General features: G+C 36.0%; 1 protein-coding gene across 8 annotated transcripts in view; it reads left to right on the forward strand.

Annotated features, from left to right (window-relative positions):
* MAPK10 (mitogen-activated protein kinase 10) overlaps positions 1 to 23,528 on the forward strand; it is a 311,726-nt gene that overhangs the window by 144,554 nt on the left and 143,644 nt on the right. The window contains exon 1 of one of the 8 annotated variants that reach the window (XM_075998720.1): positions 12,388 to 14,983. The exons of 6 other annotated variants lie outside the window; for them this stretch is intronic. In XM_075998720.1, coding sequence (XP_075854835.1) covers positions 14,927 to 14,983 — 57 coding nt within the window. In that variant the 5' untranslated portion in view covers positions 12,388 to 14,926. Of the gene's footprint in view, positions 1 to 12,387; positions 14,984 to 23,528 lie in introns of those variants that run through there. One more of the 8 variants, XM_012752057.3, reaches the window with a different exon arrangement.

Here is a 23,528-nt window from a genome sequence, read left to right on the forward strand (position 1 = left end):
TTGTGATAATATTAACCAATTGATTGCATTTCCTTGATTTAAAAAATAAATCATGTACATCAGCATAGACTCCTGCTTGTCTTAAAAAAAGTGGTGTTTTGATTTTTTTAATTGAAACTTGAAATAAACAGTAAAATGAAATATCTGTTCTGCTTTATCATTGTATCTCAGAATTACCTTTTTTTTGATTCTTAATAATTTCAATTCTAGGGTATGACTATTGCTTGATTACTGCAAATGATTCTAATATAATATCTTACATAATAGAAGCATAAGCTTTCTCAGGGGAGTAATTTTAAAACAATACAGTGAGAATTGCTTTAATTTTCCAGAGTCTATGTGACTTTTTTCTAGGTTAGCATTTATGGATGGGTCTTTTCTTGATATGAAACAAGCAAGGATATAATAGAAGTACTATTATATATCATATTATTATAAGTAAAATATGGATTAACAATGTTTAAATTTTTAAAAAAGATTTGGGAAAAAAAGCCCAGAAAAATAAATATTACTATTTAACTGCAATAAAACTAAACAACCAAGAAGTACCATATATTTTTTATTCAGATAACACTTTCCCTAAAAAATGGGTGGTCTCTCAAATATACCCTTGAATGAAAATTATGGTCATTAGATTTCCATGAGCTAATGTATAACTTACACTTGAAAAAAGTATAGCACCATGTTAAATACTTTAAGAGATAACTAAGAGGCTAGAGAGGAATCAAGAGCCTTGAATAATTAAAAATATGTATCTGAAATAGAGATATTTTTAAAGTTTAGAAAACAAACAAGAAAAAATTAAATATTGAATTAAGAAATGCTCCAAAACAAGCCATAATGGTAAAAAATGTATATTTGAATAAATTAAGCATCAGTGCTGACGAAACAAAAAGCATTTTTTAACTTGACATTTTAAGATTTAAAATTTTTCAATGGCATTCCACTATTTATGGACAAAATCTACACTCTCTGGCATGGCATGCGAGCTCTTTCATATTTTGGCCCAAAATACCCATTTTATCCCTTCTTTCCATTAAAACAAAATGTGATGTCACATCCTTTCTTCTTTCTCCTCCCATTGTCTCATCTTTCGTCATACCAAATTCTTACTTTTCCATATCTCTTTGTTTTTAATGTGTTTCCCCCCAAATCTGGAATGCCTCTTCCGTCAGTCAGAAGAAATTGTTCAAGCCTTGAAAATGAACTGAAAAGCTTACTGGGTAATATGTAGAGGATCCTATGGAGATTGTTGATCCGATAAGTGTGTGTAGAGCTGACTGACTTTCTGTAGACTTTTAGACTATTTTATGACATTGTAGTGTTAGCAGTTGTAGAAAACCGGTAGTAATGCAAATCATCGTTTTCTGTAACAATACAAATGATTCCTATTTGTAGCAATGCAAATGAATTTTATCCAGTAAAGGATATAAATCTCTGTAAGTCAAATGAAATATTTGACACATGTTCATTTTATATATGAATGAGAGTAATGTTTTTAAATTTTTGAAATTTATATTTTAGTACCTGCCTTTTACCGGATATAAAACTCCTTGTTACTCTTTAAAATATAGTGAAAATACCACCTTCTCCATGTGACATTCTCTGTTTCCCAAAGCAAAATTAGATTTTCACATCATGATGCTCTCACTGCACTTTTAATCTATATTTACTACTAAATTTACCAAATGGTTATATATTTATATTTCTGTTTTTTCCTCTAGACTAGATGTTCAAAAGCAGGAAACATGTTTTATTCATCTTCACATCACCTCTTCCTTTGCCAAGCATGCAAGGTATAGCACATGACATATAGATATTTGGTTGGTAAATATTTGTTGATAAATGAAAAGTAGAAGTCACAGAAGAGGTGGCACATTTTAGCCATGGTTGATAAGGGGGAATTGGATTCTTACAGCAAAAAACAAAATGACATTTTCATGTAGACTTTATGGAAAAATATAATTTAGCATGAAATTGAAAAGAGTTGAGAAAGAAACATAAGGAAGCCAGAATGACCTAGAAAAGATATGGATTAAGAGAGCTGAGACTTAGAGGCTTGCACTATGGCTTTTTTCCTGAATTGCCATAGAAAAGGCATTTTTCTTCTGTCATACTTTATGCATTTATAAATTAGGGGTAATAATTATTTTAATTATTCAGACAGAGGAATTCCCATATGGGGATGTTTGAGACAAAAGTGGGCAGAAGGCAGCCTTAGTTGGCTCATTTGGCTGCAAGTGAGTGTGGGAGAAATTGAGGATGAATGTGGCTTGAAATATAACTTAAAAGTAGCTTGAATCCTCACTGTGAATTTGGAAAAGCCTTTTTTTTGGTGATTAGCATTACTTCCACTTCCGTATAATTTTCATTTTTATTTATGTATTTTTAGGAACTAGTTTTGGGAAAAATAAGCAACTGTTAGAATGAAGAGATAGACTGGCTTTTGTCAGATGTTCTACACGATTAAATTTAATTGTATTTGGATACTTTAAGATTCATATATTTTTGCAAATGCTTGGCTATTTTTTCTGAAACAAAGAGTGATTTCTAGTATTTATTCCATAAATAGGTCACTTACAAATAGTAGACTTAAAATTCAACAATAAATTCTGAATTTATGTGCTGGCAGGTGAGAGAACCCAAACTATTTACTAACACAGTTCACTGCCATTTCCATGGCAACAGAGGCCAGTTACTGTCAGTCCAGAGTCCCTTTGCCAGCTGACTTCAGCATTGAACTTTGTGTGATGTTGCCAAATGTCTGGCTTTTGTGTTTCCTGTTCCAAGCAATTGTTTCTTATTCTGAATACTAATAAGTAGTCTACAAAGGCTGTGTTTCAATACCACTGAAGATGGGACTGTGAATCATATGTGGAAAAGTGTTTTGCTTGTAGTGAATTTAAAAATATATGTGATTGGATTGTACATTCTCCAACAAGCAATGCCAGTAATTTATTAATAACGTTACCTCGTTATTATTAGGCAGCTGGGCTTCAATAAGCATTGACAGCACCTCCGTCACCACTGAGTCAACTGCTTTTTCAGACAGGCTTGCTGACTTTGGCTGGTTAGCATCATCATGTAAATCCAAATGATTGTGCACATGTATGCCAGCAGAAAGATAAAATTGCAACTGGAATGCTTTTTTGCTTTCTAAAATGTTCATCTATTGATTGGTCTGAAATGGAGAAAAAGCAGCTGCCTGAAATGCCAGTGAAATGGCTGAGAAATTTAAAATGAGAGGAAAAAAAATAAAAGCAGTTGAATAGAGAAAAAAGCTAAGCAGTTTTTGCTTTTAAATTGAAGAATACTGTGACTTTTAAGTTCTAGCTGTATAGTCGTTATCAGTGTGGAGAATTGGGACCCTTTTTGCCTGGATCACACCCTATACCAGAAATCTGTGGACCAGAGTTGTAATTATGTTTCTCTCTAGAGCATAAGTTTCTTGAGGGTAGACTGTTTTCATCATTGTATTCCTGATAGCTAGCACGGGGCCTGACTGACATTGAGTGCTCAATAAATATTTAATGAATTGAATGAAACTCAGTGAATCCCCTGCAAGGAGTTTCTGGTATTTAAGCCCGTCGCATCTCCTGGAAGAAGCCTATTAGACTCTGCCCTTCATTAAAGAGCATAATAGCCACTACCATGACCCTCACGGCTAAGTATATGATGTGGAGCTTCTATTGGCAGGTGTTATACTTATGGCTGTGGCAGCTCCAGGTGACTCTTCCAAGCAGACACCACTCAAAGGTGGCTCTTCTGATCAGCATTTTTTTCCATATCTAGTGGATCCAGTTAATAAATGCTTTTGGTGGCATCATTTGCAATTTAGAATTCTTACATTGGCCATTCCCTCCACCTCTTCACAGTGAAAGTTCCCAGTGGTTGTTTAAGGCAGCCATTTCCAACATTGTTCCTCTCCTTGTGCCAAATACTATCTCTGGTTCTCAACTGGGGAAAATTTTGTCTGCTCCTGTCTCCTATTCTCCGGACATTTGGCAGTATCTGGAGTCATTTTTGGTTGGCGGGGAGTGCTACTAGCATCTAATGGGTAGAGGCCAGAAATGCTGTTAAACATCCACAGTGCTCTGGGCAGTCCTCACAACAAAGACCTTTTCTTGCACAAAATGTCCAAGGCTGAGAAACCCTGCTCTGGTGCTTGAAGCTCTTTTATGGAACTTGTTCAAAACCCTCCTGAATCACAACCTACACCCTCCTCATCTGGGGAACTGTTCCTTTCCTTCTCCTTTAGGCTTCGCTTGTTTTCTTATACTTTAACAATTTGATTTCTCTTCCTTAAGATGTCAAGATGTTGTCATGGAGAAAGACTCTTTACCTACCAGTGTCTGAACTCATAAGTGTTTAGTTATCTTGCCCCAAATTCCAGAAGGTGGAGAGGCAAATATGCAAATCAATTCTAGGAAAAACCAATCCTGAATATCCCATTGCTTTTAAGGGAGGCATGTAAAGAAAGCTGTACAATATACCACATAGAGTGAGGGTGGAGGCTACTCTATGACGAATAAATATTTTGTATTGTTCTGAGCCTTTTTTTCATTGTACAGGAATTGTAAGTTGGGTATTTGTGAATTACATCAAATTCTGGAAAGCAAATGTAGCTCAACAGTCTTAATAATATGATTCCTAGGATTAGCAATTTTTTTCCTTAGGAGACACCAAATGAATCTGAATGCTATTATAGGTCGTTGAAAACAATCATATTATGGGTATTTATATGCATGAATATGGAGCTCAAATTTTGAATCCTAACATGAAAGTGCTAGATAATTGCCTTCACTGGATAGTTAGGCCTTTCTAAGATGATAAGAAGGGAATACTGACTATCCATTTGTTTAATGATTTCACTGACACTTGAAGAATGGAGGGAAGCATTTCACCTTTAAAACTCTTTACAAATATTAACTATTCCTCATAACTTCTTATAATAGGAAATGTATTATTATCTTTCTTAAAAGATCTAATACAGTTTACCATATAATATTCCTGTTTAGCAAATTCATTAACAGTGATTAAGGGTAGTTTTCCTGCTCTCAAATACTGTAATTAAATCCCCTTGCTAGAGGCTTTCTTTGTAAATAGTGTAATACACTAATATCTAGTCTTTGTCATTAGGTGACTAGTCTTGACTAGTCATTAGAAAGGAAACTTGGATAATAAATTTACGATTTGTCTTAGTCTTCTTGGGCTGCTATAAGGAACTACCATAGACTAGGTGGGTTATAAATAACAGAAATTTGTTTTTTGCAGTTTTGAAGGCTGGGAATTCCAAGATCAAACTACCAGCAAATTCCTTATCTAGTGAGAGCTCATTTCCTAGACAGCTGTCTTTTTACTGTAACCTCACATGGCAAAGGAATGAGGGATGTCTTTCCAGCTTTTTTTATGAGGGCACTAATTCCATTCTAGAGGGCTCTGACCTCATGGCCCAATATCTCTCAAGGTTCTACCTCCAAATATCATCACCCTGCAGTTAGGATTTCAACAAATGAATTTGGGGGGCGGGACATGAGCAATCAGACTATAGCACAAAGTAATGAGGTGAATTAGATATATGTTGTCCAAATTAAGTCTATAATCTCTTTTCCTTCCAATTTTTATTTAAAGCTTTTTAAAAAGTTCCCTTTCATAAACATTCAAATATCTAAAGTTGCAAAACAAACAAGGTATTATTGTTACTACTTTTATTCTGAAAAACAAATTTCCTTATTTTAGTCTAATTATTTATTGTACCACTAAATTGATTCAAATTTTAAACACATATCAAGAAGGTTATATCTCACAAGTATTCCAGTAATAGGCCTATCAGGTTTCTTTCCTTACACTTAGAAATTTAGAGGTGACATTAGCACCAACTGTTACTTGGCTTCATGGGGGAAAAAGAAGCAGGATATTCTCTTTCTACTTTTTTGATTCTCATTTTCTCAAAGTATTTCCCATCTTTCCTACATAGTTCTCTACAGGGAATTAAATCAAAACCACCCTGCCTGTCATCTGCTTTAAGTTTCTAGAGTTTGAGTACAAGGGAGAAGGGGAACAAAAACAAAAGAGGAAGGTGATGGAATGGTAAAAGTTATAACTGGGCCAGTCACTGAGAGTTCAGAAACAAACATCCACTGACTGTCTGAATTAACTCTAATCACACACTAATGGCAAGATAAAAGACAGACTCACCTGTAACCATGACTAGGTTACAACAGGCAACCAATATTTATCAGGCAACTACTGCGTGCCTGGCACAGGGACACAGTGAGATACGGTGTCTGCCTTCATGCAGCTTCCAGGGCAGGAGACAAGTGGAGAAGTTCTTAGTTCTAGTGCTTGTGGCAGTGTCTTCCAAGAGCGAAGGCACCTGGTTTCCGTGGTTTCCTACAGCTCAGCCTTACAGTCTTCGTGATGGCTACAGGAGCCTTACAATGGTGGTTAATCTGACGGCAGCTTGGCTTATTTAAAAATTATAGAAAATTCAGACCTATTTACTCTATCAGTGAGTGACATGCTTATATCTTAAAAAAGTTTTTGTGGATGGCCAGTTAGCTCAGTTGGTTAGAGTGTGGTGCTAAAAGTTTGTATAGTGTCTTTTGTATGCCAAGATTTTGGGAGGAAGTCAATAATTAATATTCTAGAAATTTCTACAAACTATTGGGGAACACAAATAAGGATATAGGAAATGATATTGGAGTGTGATGAATATTGTGATGGGTAATCTGGACTGTTGTGGAGATATGTAGAGACCATCTCAGGGGGTTAGCAGGGATTTAGAGAGTAACTGCCATCCAAGCTGAGCCTAAGAAAAAACATGGAATTAAGCAGTCAAATGAGGTAAGCAGAATAGCACTTCAGGCAGATAGAACAGCCCAGCCAAAGGCTCTGATACAAATGAGAACACAGAGAAGTACAAGTGTCAGAGTGACTATGGGACAAAAGAGGTGGAGGTGAGGAGATGACAGCCATGAGTTTGGAGAAATAAGCAGGGGCCAGACTATGAAGGACCTTCTATGTCATCTTAGGGAACTTAGAATTTATCCAGACAAAAAGAAGGAGCCCCTGAAAAGTTTACCAGAAGGAAACCACAGTACAAGATTTGGGTTTTACGTCTATTACTCTGGCTGAGATGTAGGGAAAGGATTAGAGACAAGATTAGAGATAGAAAAAAAAAGTTAAAATAATGTTAACTTTGAATAAAGTGTATGGAGCCAGTTATAGGGAAACAATTCTCATCAGTATTCATTTGTATTATAAAAATATTTAAGTGTATACAGACAAACTATATATAACATCTTTTTGGTTATAATTTTTATATAACTATAAAACCAACAGATTGAATACCAAATTACAAATTAAATATCAACCAAATAAAAAAAATAAAATTCAAAGTAAAAAAATTGATATGATAAATGGTGTGATTTTGCTAAAATATGTCCCTGATATTAAGTTTTAGGTTACAAAGATATATATTTTGATATTTTTATGTTTCACTTGTTTGCTTGATTCTTTTTTTTTTTTTTTTTTTTTTTTTGAGACAGAGTCTCGCTTTGTTGTCCAGGCTAGAGTGAGTGCCGTGGCGTCAGCCTAGCTCACAGCAACCTCAAACTCCTGGGCTCGAGTGATCCTTCTGCCTCAGCCTCCCGGGTAGCTGGGACTACAGGCATGCGCCACCACGCCCGGCTAATTTTTTATATATATATCAGTTGGCCAATTAATTTCTTTCTATTTATAGTAGAGACGGGGTCTCGCTCTTGCTCAGGCTGGTTTTGAACTCTTGACCTTGAGCAATCCGCCCGCCTCGGCCTCCCAAGAGCTAGGATTACAGGCGTGAGCCACAGCGCCCGGCCTGCTTGATTCTTTTTATTAATATGATGTGCCATCATTTGTGTCATCATAATAGTTGCTGATTTCTTTTTCCTTTTTTATTATAGAAACAAATTAATTTTAAATGACCAATCTCTTATTTATTTCAGGATATTATGGGGGTACAAACATTTTGGTTACATGTTATGACTTTGCCACACCCAAACTACGATTTGAGGAGTGGCTTTTCCCCCCCCTACAATGCTCACTGTGTCCATTAGTTGTGAGTTTACCCCTCAATCCCTGAGGTATATTACTACCGTGTGAGCACCATAGTGTTGATCAGTTAGTGCCAATTTTGTTTTTTTTTTTTTTTTTTTTTTTTTGAGACAGAGTCTCACTTTGTTGCCTAGGCTAGAGTGAGTGCCTTGGCATCAGCCTAGCTCACAGCAACCTCAAACTCCTGGGCTCAAGCGATCCTCCTGCCTCAGCCTCCTCCCGAGTAGCTGGGACTACAGGCATGTGCCACCACGCCCGGCTAAGTTTTTTTTTTATATATATTAGTTGGCCAATTAATTTCTTTCTATTTATAGTAGAGACGGGGGTCTCGCTCTTGCTCAGGCTGGTTTCGAACTCCTGACCTCGAGCAATCCGCCCGCCTCGGCCTCCAGTTAGTGCCAATTTGATGGCGAGTACATGTGGTGGCTATTCTTCCATTCTTGTGATACCTCACTTTGGAGGATGGGCTCAAGCTCTATCCAGGAAAATATAAGAGGTGCTAGATCACTGTTGTTTCTCATAATTGAGTAATATTCCATTGTATACATATACCAAATTTTATTAATCCACTCATGGATTGATGGGCACTTGGGTTGTTTCTACATCCTTGCAATAGTGAATTGTGCTGCCATAAACATTTGAGTGCAGATGTCTTTATTCAAAAAATCAACAAGAAAAAATCAAATAACCCCATCAATAAATGGGCAAAAGACATGAACAGAAACTTTTCAAAAGAAAACAGAATAATGGCCAGCAAACATATGAAAAAATGCTCAACATCTCTAGTCATTAGAGAAATGCAAACCAAAACCACAATGAGATATCACCTACCCCAGTGAGAACGGCCTTTATCAAGAAATCCCCAAACAACAAATGCTGGAGAGGATGTGGAGAGATAGGAACACTCTTACTCTGCTGGTGGGGCTGCAGATTAGTGCAACCTCTGTGGAAAAGAATTTGGAGATATCTCAAAGAGCTAAAAATAGAAATACCATTTGATCCAGCAATAGCACTATTAGGCATCTACCCAAAATTATTATATAACAGTATATTATGGTATACATGTGATTTATATAACTATTATAAATATGTAAATATGTCATTATATATTAACATATACCATAATATAATGACATAACTCTACATATTTTATATAATATAAATATGGAAACTATCTCCTAATTTCTTCCCTGCTTTGACTCTTGCCCTTTGCCTCTTTATTCTCCATACAACATCTAGAATGGTCTTTTGAAAATAAAAGTATGATCATGTCATTCTTCTGCTCAAAACTGACTTTCCATCTTTCCAGAAGCAAAGTGTGTCCAGAAAAACTTTGCATAATCTAGCCCCTAGCCACCTTTCCCCCCTCATCTCAAGGCATAACCTTTCCTGTCACTCTCCACACCCACACAAGGCAGGCTCCTTCCTCGGGACCTTTTCTGCAGATGTTCTCTCTGTCTTGGATGTGCTCAGTGCTTTCACTTTGTTCATGCCTCTGCCCAAATGGCACACAGTACAGAGGCCGTCTCTTCTTTTATGAGCTAGAGCATCACTCCTTTTCCCTAGTAGAGTGCCGTGGCATCAGCCTAGCCCACAGCAACCTCAAACTCCTGGGCTCAAGCGATCCTCCTGCCTCAGCCTCTCAAGTAGCTGGGACTACAGGCATGCGCCACCATGCTCAGCTGACTTTTCTATTTTTAATAGAAACAAGGTCTTGCTCTTGCTCAGGCTGGTCTGAAACTCCTCAGCTAAAGCAATCCTCCTGCCTTGGCCTCCCCAAATGCTAGGATTATAGGCGGGAGCCACCGTGCCCGGCCTAGAGGCCATCTCTGACCATTCTACCTAAAGTAGACTCCTCTATCAGTCTACGTTCCCCTGTCCTATTCCTCTGTCTTAATAGCTTTCATCACTATCACTATCCTAAAGTATAATGTATATCTATTTTGTTTCTTTGTTTTCTGTTGCCCATTTAGGACAGGGTCTCTTTTTACTTTTATTTTTCATGGATGTAGTCACAGTGCTTCTTAGAATGGTGCATGGCACAGAGCAGGTGCTTAATAAATATTTGTAGAATTAATGAATCAAGATCTCTATTTTAAGCTTCTTATAGCTCCCTATTTACAGCCGTATCATAACAATTTAAAAACTATGTCTTAATTGGAAGTTGTTTTCTCACTTATTAGACCATGAGCCCATAGAGGGAAAAGACCATAACATTCATCTCTGATTTTCTAGTGTTTCATAAATGCGTACCCAGTGAATTAATGATTACTTGTTCTCATCATTCTCTATAGAAGCAATTTAGGGATACCTTGGTGTTTCCCCAGTGCATTAGGCCAATGGAGATACTGGGCATTGTCACGACAAGCTATGTGGCACTGGGTACAATACAGCCCATTTTTGGTTTAGAAAATAGTTGAATAGTATTTAGGAACCATACGAAATATTAGACTATGATTTTATAGCTTAAAAATGCAATTTCTCCTATGGCCAAAAACATGCAAAGACAATATTGGAACATCTTAGATTTTGTAGAGTTCAACATTAGTGACATCTAGTCAGATGACTGACTTACACATGATGAAGTGGAGGGCCAGAGAGGTGGTGCTACTTTCCCGAATGGTGACAAATTTAGAGCTAAAGGCAGGATACCTGATTGCAGTCCAGTTCTTTTCACACTGCGTCATTCTTCTGTACGTTACTCTATTTTCTTCATCTTGGTTATCACCTCTCCTGTGGTAACCTCAGAAGACTGCATATATCTAATTTCTTCATTCTATCCTGTTTTCACATATTAGATTTTTTCCCATATATTTAGAAGGCTTAGTCGTCCAATTCAGTAAGGTACACTTTTATTATAAGAATATGAAAAATACAGACATGTTAGATTTTTTAAAGACAAATTCTAAGCTGTATCTTGACTCTAGATACCACCAACATTATTGAAGATCATCCTTAGCTGGAATTATTTCTGGTAGTGATTGGGTTTTCTGGTGGTGATTTAGGTAGATTTATGCAGTAGTGTGTAATTTATGGATTACTGTGAATAATTTTAATGTAAGCATTTGAATAATGAACACTGCATTATGCCCAGAACATATAGGACAAAAAATAACAACTCTCTTGAGCTTTTTAGAATCCCTGATGCTTCAAAGTGTGGTATAAAGCAGTATTCATGACTCTTTCTTTCCTAAAAGGATGGCAGCTGTGTTTTCTATATTGTGATGAATATTCTTAAGATTACCATACAGAAAAGAGCAAGAATGTATTTAGATCCCATGTAGAGTTTATATGGCCCATTTTTTTGGGCAAAAACCCAAAAAACAAAACAGAGACAAAAATTTGTGAATAGATATTTTGATAAAAATAGTTCATAGTTAATATTGTACTTAGAAAACTGAAAACTAGAATCATTTCCAACATAATTGTAGTGTTTCTATTTAACTATGACAAGCAGAGAAAACACCTTAAAAAGGATTTTGTTGATTGATTCTAAAGGTAAAATGCTGGATTTATTGGTCTATGATCCTAGAAAATGGCTTTTGTTATTTTAAGCCTTCTGTGAAGATCCTCTTTCCTCACCCAGTTGAGTAAATGTTCCTCCTTTGTCCTCTTAAAACACTTGGGGCAAATCATGCTCTTTTCCTCATTGAATTGAAATGGCGTGTTTACACTCTAGGCTTTCATGATTGCAAGTTAAAGTCCCTGAAGGCAGACATCTGATTCTCTAGTCCTGTTAACAGTGCCAGCATTCTCCCAAACAGGGTCTAACATGTTCTCTAACAACCAGTTTTCAAACTTCTGTTGGTTTAGCCTTTAAATTTCTCTTCCATTAGTCTTGACAGACACTGGGAATCATCATCAACAGACCAACAGGGTTGCTCTACCTATGGCTACTATTAGGTGGGGAGGCAGATGTGTTCAGGCTCTAGAGATGATGACAACCTTCCTCCTATCCTAATTTCCAATGTAATTGAGGAATGCACACTGCCCTCATTTTGCACAGCCTTGTGACTAAGAGCAAGAACCCTGGAGCCAGGCTGCCTGCTGCCTGTATTTGGATCTCTGCTCTGCCGTTTACTAGCTATGCCACTTGTTAGCTGTGTGACCTTGAGCAAGTTTCTTCACTTCTCTCTGCCTCAGTTTCCTCATCAATAAAATGGGGATAATAATAGAACCTATCTCATCTGTTTGCTATAAGGATGAAATTAAATGAGTAAATTACATATGCATGTGTGTGTGTGTGTGTGTGTATAGCTGAGGACAGTGCCTGGCACAGAGCAAGTGCTACAAGTGTTAGTTGTAGTTATTACTATCATTACTATTCAGTAATAATAAATAATAAATCTCATATACAAATCCTATTGGTTCTGTTTCCCTGGAAAATCCTGACTAATATGGTACTATACAGGTGTTAGGCTTCTTTAAAATCCACAAATGAAGTGACACTAGACTTACATAACTGCTCTGTTCAAATAAGTAAATCTCCCTGAAATCTTAGAAGTGTTTTCAGAATATTCAAATTTCATTGAAGAATATAGCCTTTCAAAGCAAGATTTCATGATTTTGGTTAAAAATAGCCCCTCATTGGCTTACCCTAATGCATTTATTCCTACCTTTCAACTTACATGTCTACACAAACAGAGGAAAACATGAAAAGCCACAACAGGAACAGAAACGAGAATTGCCTACTTACTTTTGCTGCATTCTAAGGACTTTGCATTCATTGCAAGGCCATGGACATGAGATGGAAAAAAGTGCTCTTCTTAGAATAGGTATGAAGATCTTTTGTTCCTCTCTCACTCCATGCCCTTGGCAGAAATAAAGATCTAGACCTACTCACAAGGCATTCATAACCCCCCTATGTATATGTACGACATTTTTAGGCAATAAAATGCTCTTATCCATCTCTTACCAATACATTGTTTTCTATATCCATGAAAAGGCTGACTCTGTGTAGAGACAGAATCAGCGATGACAAAAACAATAATTCAGATAATAACCACCAGCATCATCAATATTTACTGGACTATTGTGCAAGCAACTGTTCAAAGGACTTTTCACTTTAGGTCTGGTTTATTTAAGCTTCACAATCACCTATGAGGCTGATAGTATTATTCCTACTGTATATGTGAGGAAACTGAGGCACAGAGCTCCATGGAAGACAAATTTCAGAGATATTTCCAAAATGCAGGGAGAAAGGATAATAAAATGATGACATCAAAGCCAATAGGTATGAAAATCAGGAAACGTACCTCCAACCAACCATAGAATGGAAGTCATTCAGAGGAACAAATGAGAACTGGAGTGAAGTGACAACCTTTCTGAGACGAGGAATGGACTGAGCCCGCATAGCTCTCCACTAAGGAAGGAGAAGTAGGGGAACAGAGTCTCTAGAGTCAGGTTTTCCAGATGCAAGTTCTTCCTCTACCACAGCTGTGTGTCCTTGGGCAAGTTAAAGTTACTTAACCCAGCTAAGCCTCAGTTTCTTCATTCATAAAATGCAGGTGATGACTATATTATGTTCTTTGTGAGGACTGAGTATTACGTTACATGTAAAAGAGCACACAAAACCGACACATGGTAAGTGTGCAATAAATGATAGCCATTATTATTGAATGATGATAAAAAGGGGTGGAGAATTCATGCTTAAATAATTTGAGAGGTTCTTATTGATTGCATATCTTGATTATGGGTCTTCACATAATCTTTAACATGCTAATCCAGATTTTAAATCTTCAAGAGGGAGATTCCCTGATGCATTTGAGCAGTGAGCCCCATTTTTCCTCCATGGAATACAAATAATGTCTCATGAGACACTGGTGTTACACAAATCACAGTCTAGGAAACGTTCTTTATTTCACACACTTTGTACACAAGAATAGAAAAACAGGTAAGAAAATGTCTTTCATTGATCACCTGTGCTGCAAGCAAGTAACCATCAAACAGCTCTTTAGCTTTACAAAGCATTATGGGTACATTTCTTTCTCCATTGTGTAAGTCATGGCACGCAAACCTTATGACCATTGTCTCTTGTCAACATCGTCACCTTTAACGCTGAAAGTTTTCTCAGCACTTTTCCAGAGTGCTACCAAAAATGAGTTAAAATTGGCATAGCTCCAGTTAGCTTGGAAATTTATTTTATCAGACCATAAATCCTTCAGAGTGTTTGTATTCCATTGTCTGTTATAATGTTATAAGGACACTATTATGTTGGGTGTTAGAATTAAATTTCTCTACTGTGCCTTACTGTGGCGTTAAAGTGATGTTGAATTAATATCAAAAGAACACGCTATTTAGAAGTTTTGTGTCTCCCCAACCCAGAACTGCTGGTAGATTATAGTGATCAGTTTTTGTTTTATTTAGTCTTATGTAGGAAAACTATCCTACATAGCTTTCCAGAACTGGGCATGGGTTTATTTAGAGAGGTTAACTAGCTTCTGTAGAAATTATACCCATTGTACCCCATTACTACTAAGCTGGGTTAAGGAAATATGATTAGAAATAAAAATCTCCTGCCAAACCAGTGAATCCTCTCCATAGAAATGTAGAAAAGAACAGAAGAGTTTTATTATTGAATAAGCATTAAATCAAACTGTGATGCACATCACAGGCAATCTGCTAAGGAGATTGTAAAGAGAGAAAGAAATCTCACCCTTTTATATAGCCAAGTAGATATAATTTATTACATAATTGTCTTTTTCAAAAGAAAAAAATAAAACTTCTTGAGTCTTTATGACAAGTAGGCAGTTACATCACAGAGCCAAGCGCCCAGGCTGAGATTCTACAGGGTTAGGAAGACAAGACAACCTTCATCCTCCTAGCCAAAGAAATGTCTCTGAAGCCTCAAGAAACACATTTCTGGGATGCAGAACTGGCAAGAGGCTATGTAAGCTTTTAGAAAGATTTATATACATCTTAAAGAGACAGAGAAAGCATTTAAAATTTCAAGTTTCCTAAAGAGAGGAGAGTATTCTTTCCCTTTTGACACCAGGGAAGATTTTAAATTAAGTGTTTTCTTATAAGATCTGTTTTTACCCTTACAATTTCCCTCTTTTGTTACTATTTTATAGTCATAGTATAGTTTTTTAATTATTCACATTGTTGTTTCTATTTTTTCTGGCTAGTTTGAAGTTGTCTAAATATCCAACAAGTCCATAGTAAAATACAGACCCAAGCAATTATCAGAATTAGGATAGATGAATTAAAAAATTCAATACATTAGTTTACTTGGAGGTATAACTTTTTTTTTTTTTTTTTGAGACAAAGTCTTGCTTTGTTGCACAGGCTAGAGTGAGTGCCTTGGCGTCAGCCTACCTCACAGCAACCTCAAACTCCTGGGCTCAAGCGATCCTCCTGCCTCAGCCTCCCGAGTAGCTAGGACTGACTACAGGCATGCGCCACTATGCCCGGCTATTTTTTCCTATATATATTAGTTGGCCAATTTCTTTCTATTTATAGTAGAGACAGGGTCTCGCTCTTGCTCAGGCTGGTTTCGAACTCCTGACCTTGAGCAATCCGTCCACCTCAGCCTCCCAGAGTGCTAGGATTACAGGCGTGAGCCACCGTGCCCGTCCAGGAGGTATAACTTTTAATATTATACTAATGGTATGATTTTCCATGTAGAATTCTTAATTCTTGTTTAGTAATGTGTAAAGATTATCACACATTAAATTCACAAACCATTTTAAAGGCTTCTGCTTGTGCATTCAAATGTTTAACTATTTGAGAATTATTTTGTAGTTTCTTATTAAATCTTGCCCAATTTAAGCCTAAGGAGTAGCTTAAATCTATAATCTGATCATCTAAAATTTTTCTGGTAAGATCCTCCAAGTTTTTCCTGGATTTATCACCTAAGTAATACAATGTTTACATGTCAAAAGGCCTTGCAGTAATTATTCCATCTTCACAAATTTTTCCCAGATGTAAAAACAAAGAGAGCCAAGGCCATTATCTAGTATGAAGGTCTTATTATAAGGTATCTATTAAAGGGTACAGATTGAACTTTCAGTGTTTAATGTATGATGAGTTGTCTTGAGGACAAACCCTAGCTAAGGGCCATTTTTTGCATCAGTCCAATCAATAGTTGTGTTATTATAACAGTCAATTAAATCTCCATGAATAATAGACATTCACCTTTGTTTACTGTCTATACTGGGACTACTGGTGAGAACTTGCATTATGGACAAATTGAGACATAGCTGAAAAACTATGTTCTTTCTTAGAAAGCTTACATTCCAATGGGATTTTCTTTCTCTTTATTTTATTGTCTCAAACATCAGCTCAACAAATTTCATTCCTGTTCAATCACAGTGTGCTCTGTGGACCACATTTTCAGAAGCAAAGCTCAGGAACACTGCTCCCTTAAGACTTCAAAAACTGAATCATTGGATGATGGTATTAGGATAAACACAGCATGGTTATGGTTGGCTGCAAATATCATAAATCAACATTATTAACTTCAGTGACAAAGAGATTTGTTGGAAGAGCATAGGATAGCTCACAGAGCTGCAAGAGCACTGGAGATCCAGGGTTGAAAGCTAGGCAGGAAACAAAAAGGTAGGCAGTTGAGAGTGCAGCCTAATTTCCACTCAGGGAGAATTTGGCCAGAATGCTGGAGCAGGGAATTTTCTGCTCCGTTGATTCTGCTAATGCTGCCCCTTCACACATTATTTCTTTTGAGATCAAAATTCTAATCAGAAATGTCTGAATAGTTGAGCCACCCTCTAGTAATGTCAGCTTCATTGGGACAAGAAGGTAAAGGGAGGGAAACAGCTGTCCCATTTTGTTTCTGATGTAAAAGACATTACTCTGCCTCTAACTATTTTGGTATTTCTGTCAAATGATGCTCACTCTGGGCACACACTACTCTAACATATGTTTTACATATATTAACTTGTTTATTTTTATAAAAACACTGTGTGACAGATATTATTCTTTTTGTTTGTGCCATAATCACACAGTAAATGGTAGAAATAGAATCTCAAGCTAGGCACTCACGCTGTAGAATGTGTGCTCTTCTCTATCTGCTCAGCCTTAAAAAAGACAAGTTAGAAAAAAAAATAAAGGAAAAAAGACCAAAAAAGAGAAAACAATGAATCAGCAAATAAATCAACAATCAAACATTTGTTTTACATGACAATAAAATATGCACATTTCTATTTTTCTCTACATTTTTATATTGTAAATTTATGTACTTTTTAGGCTTAAAATTTTGTTATAATGTTAGACTTAGAGATTTGCAAAGATGGTACAGTTTCCAAATATAGTCTTCACCCAGCTTTCCCTAAGGTTAATACCTTATATAACCATGGTACAAAGAGAAAAACAAAGAAATTAACATCGAGACATTATTATTAACAAATGATGGACTTTAAATATTTTCCCAGTTTTTCCATGAATGCCCTTTCTCTGTTCAAGATTTAATCCGGGATCCCACATTGTGTTTACTTATCATGTCTCTAATCCCCTCCAATCAATGACAATTTCTTTGTCTTTCTTTGACTTTTAACATTTAGAAGGGTTAATGGTCAGGTATTTTGTAAATCATCCTTCAATTTGAATTTGTCCAATGTTTTCTCATGATTAGATCGAGATTGTGAATTTTTTAATGTATTCTGTTGGGGGTACATAATATTGCTATGCCATATTATTAATGATGTTAACATTGATCATTCAGTTAAGGCGAATGTATGTTTATATTTGAATTATATTTTTCTTTACTTTTTAATAGGTTGCTAAGTTAATATTTTTGTTTGAAACTTTAGTTGGATTAACATTTACAATATCTAGTAAATTTTATTCATTTTTTGCTAGGTTTTACTATATTGCAAAATTTCCCACTTGTATAATTCTTGGACTACACATAATGCCTTTTGGCTTTCAGCATCTAAGATTCTGTGATTTAGAACATAATCAGTTCCTTAAACTACACACAGCTAAATATTCCATCTGAATATATAATAAGCTAAATGAAAGATGAGTGGTCTACTATGTCCATGTTTTGGAGTAGACTCCATAGCCAAAGGCAATCCTTACTGATACAAAATGTACTGCCACACTAGGGAGTTCGTGAATTAGAGTCAATACTGTCGGTATTCAGGCCATTTCTTTTGTTGTTTTTGAAAGCTACATTTGTTAGTAAGACCTTCAGGCCAATTTGGCTATTAGCCTAGGTTTTATGATACTGCTTATTTGAAACAATCCTGCATTTGTAAAATTGTACATTTGTCTTTGGATATGAGCAAAACATGTGCCAAAATAGTGATGTAGACAAACTATTGTTAAAGAAAACCATTTAGCAATTAATTGTCCCTGTGTAAGCCATGATCTTTTGTAATTTGTATGTTTTATTTATAACAGAAGTGCATATTTTTAAAAATTATGATTTTATACTTTTGTAATATAAATCTGTAAATTCTCCTAAATTTTTTGCATCCTTAGATTGCATGTTTGTGTGTGTTTGTTACCTCTTCAAAATAAATGGTAACATCTGCTCCAGACCTCCAACAGATAGTAAAAATTGTTAATGTTTGTTTAAATTATTTGTTCACAAAATTAAATTTAGATGGGTGATAATAGAGATGTGGGTCAGGGTAGGAAAAGAATAAAATTACATACTAATAATAAGCCAGTGTTTCGTGTGCTACCATCCTGGCAATGCTCTTAGATTTATCAACTTGGAATATGGTAATACTTGTTATTAAGCATCTTATTCTGTGTACTTTGTTTATGCAAAAAGATCTTAACATTTAAAAAGTCATCATCTACTTAACCATTTAGCCACCTAATCGTTAGTTTTTATCTCACTACTTAGGCATTTTAAAAAGCTTTTAGTAATCTTAGTATTAAATTTAAGTTTGTTATATTATTGTATATTATTGCTTTCAAACAACTTTATTAGTTTATCATTGCTAAGAGCTAATATGGGACCCTGGATTTTTTTTTTTTTTTTTTTTTTTTCGAGACAGAGTCTCACTTTGTTGCCCAGGCTAGAGTGAGTGCCGTGGCGTCAGTCTGGCTCACAGCAACCTCAATCTCCGGGGCTCAGCGATCCTACTGCCTCAGCCTCCCGAGTAGCTGGGACTACAGGCATGCACCACCATGCCCAGCTAATTTTTTGTATATATATATTTTTTAGTTGGTCAATTAATTTATTTCTATTTTTGGTAGAGACGGGGTCTCGCTCAGGCTGGTTTCGAACTCCTGACCTTGAGCAATCCGCCCGCCTCGGCCTCCCAAAGTGCTAGGATTACAGGCGTGAGCCACCACGCCCGGCCTGGGACCCTGGATTTTAATCTTAACATTAATATATAAGAAATCATAAAAATTAAAAGTAGCTCAGTTTACTTCCCCAGATATACCACAAATGATATGTCTACAAGCCATGCATTCTTTCCTTTTCTTTTCTTTTTTTTTTTTCAAGTGGGTGATGGGTAAGGGGGAGAAGCTATTTGGCAGCAGAGAGGAGGATGCAAAATTAGATATTTCTATAGATACTTGTTGGTTTCTGGACAGATTAAAGATCCCTTGCTCAGAAAAAGCATGCAGCAGTGGTATGCTGGAGATGGCTTGTACCATCTAGCAAGAACCAATTGTTACATCTAAGAAATTTTGTCAGCTATTTGTTAAATACACCCATTATTAAACATTAAATTATATAAACTCACAAATAAATAAATACTGTTAAAAATAAAGATAACAAAATCTCAAGACTCATCAGTTCCCAATTTTTTTATTGCATAGTATGGCTTTTTTTTTTTATGAGGCAGGATCCCACTCTGTCACCCAGGCTAGAATGTAGTGGCGTCATCATAGCCCACTGCAGCATCAAATTCCTGGGCTTAAGCGGTTCTCCTGCCTCAGCCTCCCAAAGTGCTAGGGTTATTGTTGTGAGCCACCACACCTGGCCAATTGCTAATATTTCATTTATGCTGTTGAGGTTATTTACTCTGTTGTGCCTGTATCATTAAAAATATATATAGTGGTGTACCACCGTGCATCTCTTCCCAGCTCTGCACACAGGGTATTCATGTTGGTAGCTTAATAAGCTCATGATTAAAATTATGAGTATGTATTTTCTTAAAGAAAATAAAATCAATTATTATGGGAGACCATGTGGTTTAAAAATCACAATTCCCCTTTCATTACTGACTTTCTGTCATTCAAACCTACTATGTTTCAGTCTATCTAAGGGTATTTGAGTTTTTTCTTTCCTTTCCGTAGTAGAATACTTTTCCTTCTAACATACACTTGGCTAACTTTTTCTCATAAGAATTTATATGTCACCCTTTCAGATCAGCTTTGTCTGATTATCCTACAGAAAATAGCCCACCCTGTTCTGTCTACTCCCTGACCTGCAACTCTTGGCATTCCATCATACTGTCTTTATTTTTGTTATAACATTTACTACTATCTGAAAGTAGTTCATTTGTTCATATGTCTACTATCTTTCTTCCCCACTAGAATATAAATTCCCTGAGGGGAGGAATCTTCTATGACCTTTTCATTTCTGGTTTCTCAATGCCTAAAACAGGGCCAGGCACACAGTAGATGACTAGTACATTTTTGTTTTAAACAATTATTTAATATTTGAATGGACTATATCAATGAAGGGCATCTAAGTTAAAATAGGGGTTGAGAAATAGTTAAAGTAATTTGAATATGAGATAAAATAATATTAGTCAAAATGCTACCACTTGAAATAAGCAGGCTCTAAGATGCTGATACAAGTGATTCCAAACAAAACACTACACTATTTCATGTGTGTATATGTAATTTACGTAAATAAAAAGACATTGCACTTTTATTAAGTTTCTTAGGGGATGGAATTTGGGAGTAGATTGTGTGAAAATTCTAGTTAGAGAGAGGATTTGTACATTGCATTAATTATGCTGTACTCATCTGTGAAAATAATGCCTTCAAAGCAACATTAATTACATGAATGAGAAAGAGGGTTTTATTTTTAGGAACAGCAGCATATTCAGACTTTTTGTGGCATTTCTCCAGCTACAGAAGCTAGCTGTCAAGAACCACTTTCTTTCCCAGAAGACTTTTATAAGGTGGAAGCTGAGGCTGCAATTCTATTCCAAGCCAAATTTGTACAATATGAGCAAATAAAATGCAAAGGAGCATTTTCAGTGACTTTGATGAGGATAGCTATTTCTAATATTTAGGAGCCTACTCAACTTTATTGCTGACTTTTTAGAAGTGTGATCCGGGGATTCTGATAGATTATCTATAACCCATAAAGTCCTAGAATGTATGGTTCATAAACTGAGAGATAAAGAGTAATGAAGATATTGCTTAAGAGGAGTAGTGTGAAGATTAGCAAGTATTTGGGAAAACCATTTTATTTATTTCAGTCATTTATTCAACAAATATTTGTTAAGCTCTAATTATGTGTCAAGCGTTGTTTTAGGTGGTAATTATACAATGAAAGAAATACCCTCCATTCTCAAACATTCTAATGGGTGAATAAAAACAAGTAAACCAACTATTGTAGTACAGTGTGATATGATGAGGAAGTTTAAGGCCTTCTAAGAATACATAAAAATGATTTTTATTCCACATTTATGAGGTTTGAAAAGTGGATCAAATGGTCATAATTAGCCTTGTGGATTAAAATATGTTTGACTGGCATGTGAAGAATAAATTGGAGAATGGTGTGCTAGCCAATGTTTAAAAACTGGCTCTTTAGGGGAAGGAAAAAGCCCTGATTTACGGCGTTTGCTTGTTTTTTTGTGGTGTAAGTCTGTCCGCCATGCTGATTTAAAGCCACCAATATGATGTTAGTGAACTCGAAGATGAAAAGAGATGGATGCAGTTGGCTTTAGTGGCTGATATGAGCAGGTTCCAGGACGTCTCTGGTTGGAGAAGACAGAGTGGAGGCTTGGAGGCTAGTTAGAAATCACTCTACTAAACCAGGGAAAAAACAATGTGGTCTAAACTATATCGGTGAGATTTGGGCCGCTTGTGGCGTTATCAAATGTATAAAGAAGCAGTCTCTAGTAGTGGTTAAGAGGTAAGGCCATAGGCTCAGAGCCGGGTTTTGAGTTCAAATCCTGGTGCTACGACTTTGTTAGCACTGTGATTGATGCTGGGCTGTTCATTAGCCTCTCTGGGCTTCAGTGTCATATTTGTAAGTTGATGATAATGCGAGTACCAGATACTCAGGGATGTTATGAGGAATGAAGGAGTTAATACACACGAAGTGGTTCAACCAGTAAAGAACATTGTGAATGTTTTCTTTAGCAACACAGAGGAGATATTGGTAATTAATGATTACTGTGTTGGGGGGTAGCCAAAGTAGAAAGAGGAGTCAAGGTTGACTTGTGGTTTTTTAGACTGTCCAAACAGGTGGATAGAGAAGTAGTTTTGATAATCTGCCTAGTGACTGATTGCCTGTCTACCTTTGCAGTGTTCTGTCAGAAGCAAATAAACATGTATCTTTTTGAAACACTGAGTTTTAAGGCCTATATGTTATAGTAGCTTAGACTGCACCCTGACTAGTACAGTCATATTCTATTCTCTGTGAATGATGAGAAAAAAGTATTTTCTGAGAATTAAAAATTAATAGGAAAGGGTATAAAGTTTGAAAAGAGTGAAATTAGTTTGAAATAGCTGGTGGGTGGGGGCTAGGATAGTAAAATAGGTACTAGGAAAATATAGAAACATTGTGTGATAATCTTGAGGAACTAGAAGAGGATCGATTTATGGAGAAAGGAAACAATGTAAATATGAGCTAACTAAACTGAACAAAATAGAAAAAAACCTAATAAACAATTTTAATAGAGGCCATAAAATTTCTATAAGAAATATTTACAGTTTTCAGACTTAGAGTTATAAAACATTTCATGACAGTGAAAATCAAAAGTATATTTTACAGTAACTATTGAACAGCCTTTGAGGATGCTACCAGAGAATATGCAAAGCTTAGCCAGACATGGCTGCTATGCATAGATAACTTATGGGCTTGCACAATTTTGAAGAAGCCAAACAGGCATTGAGTGCCAGCAATATCTGATATAAATAACATATTTGTTATAGGAACAGTGTTAGGAACATTGAGACTAAATAAGATGCAACAATGTGTTAACTTTATCATGGAGAACTTGCCGAAGGGTATGGTTTTTTTAATGAAAACTTAAAATTCATGTATCTTTATACTTTGGAAGCCAGAGCACATATCATTAATTTTATGCTTCTATTATCATACATTTTTTTTTTTAGTAGTAGTAAAATCATATTTGACTTTAAGATCTTTTAGGCCTGGGCAAATATAACATTATAATGGTCTTTCATAGGATGGTGACACTTTCTCTGGTATTTACTGTTCTTTGGGTCTTCCACATTGATAAAATGTGATTTATGTGTGGTGTTCCTGGCATAGACCATGTAGAATTACTTATCTGGGGTTATTCTCTAGAAGTGGA

Source organism: Microcebus murinus, chromosome 29 (genome assembly GCF_040939455.1).
Source record: "Microcebus murinus isolate Inina chromosome 29, M.murinus_Inina_mat1.0, whole genome shotgun sequence".
Lineage (NCBI taxonomy): Eukaryota > Metazoa > Chordata > Mammalia > Primates > Cheirogaleidae > Microcebus > Microcebus murinus.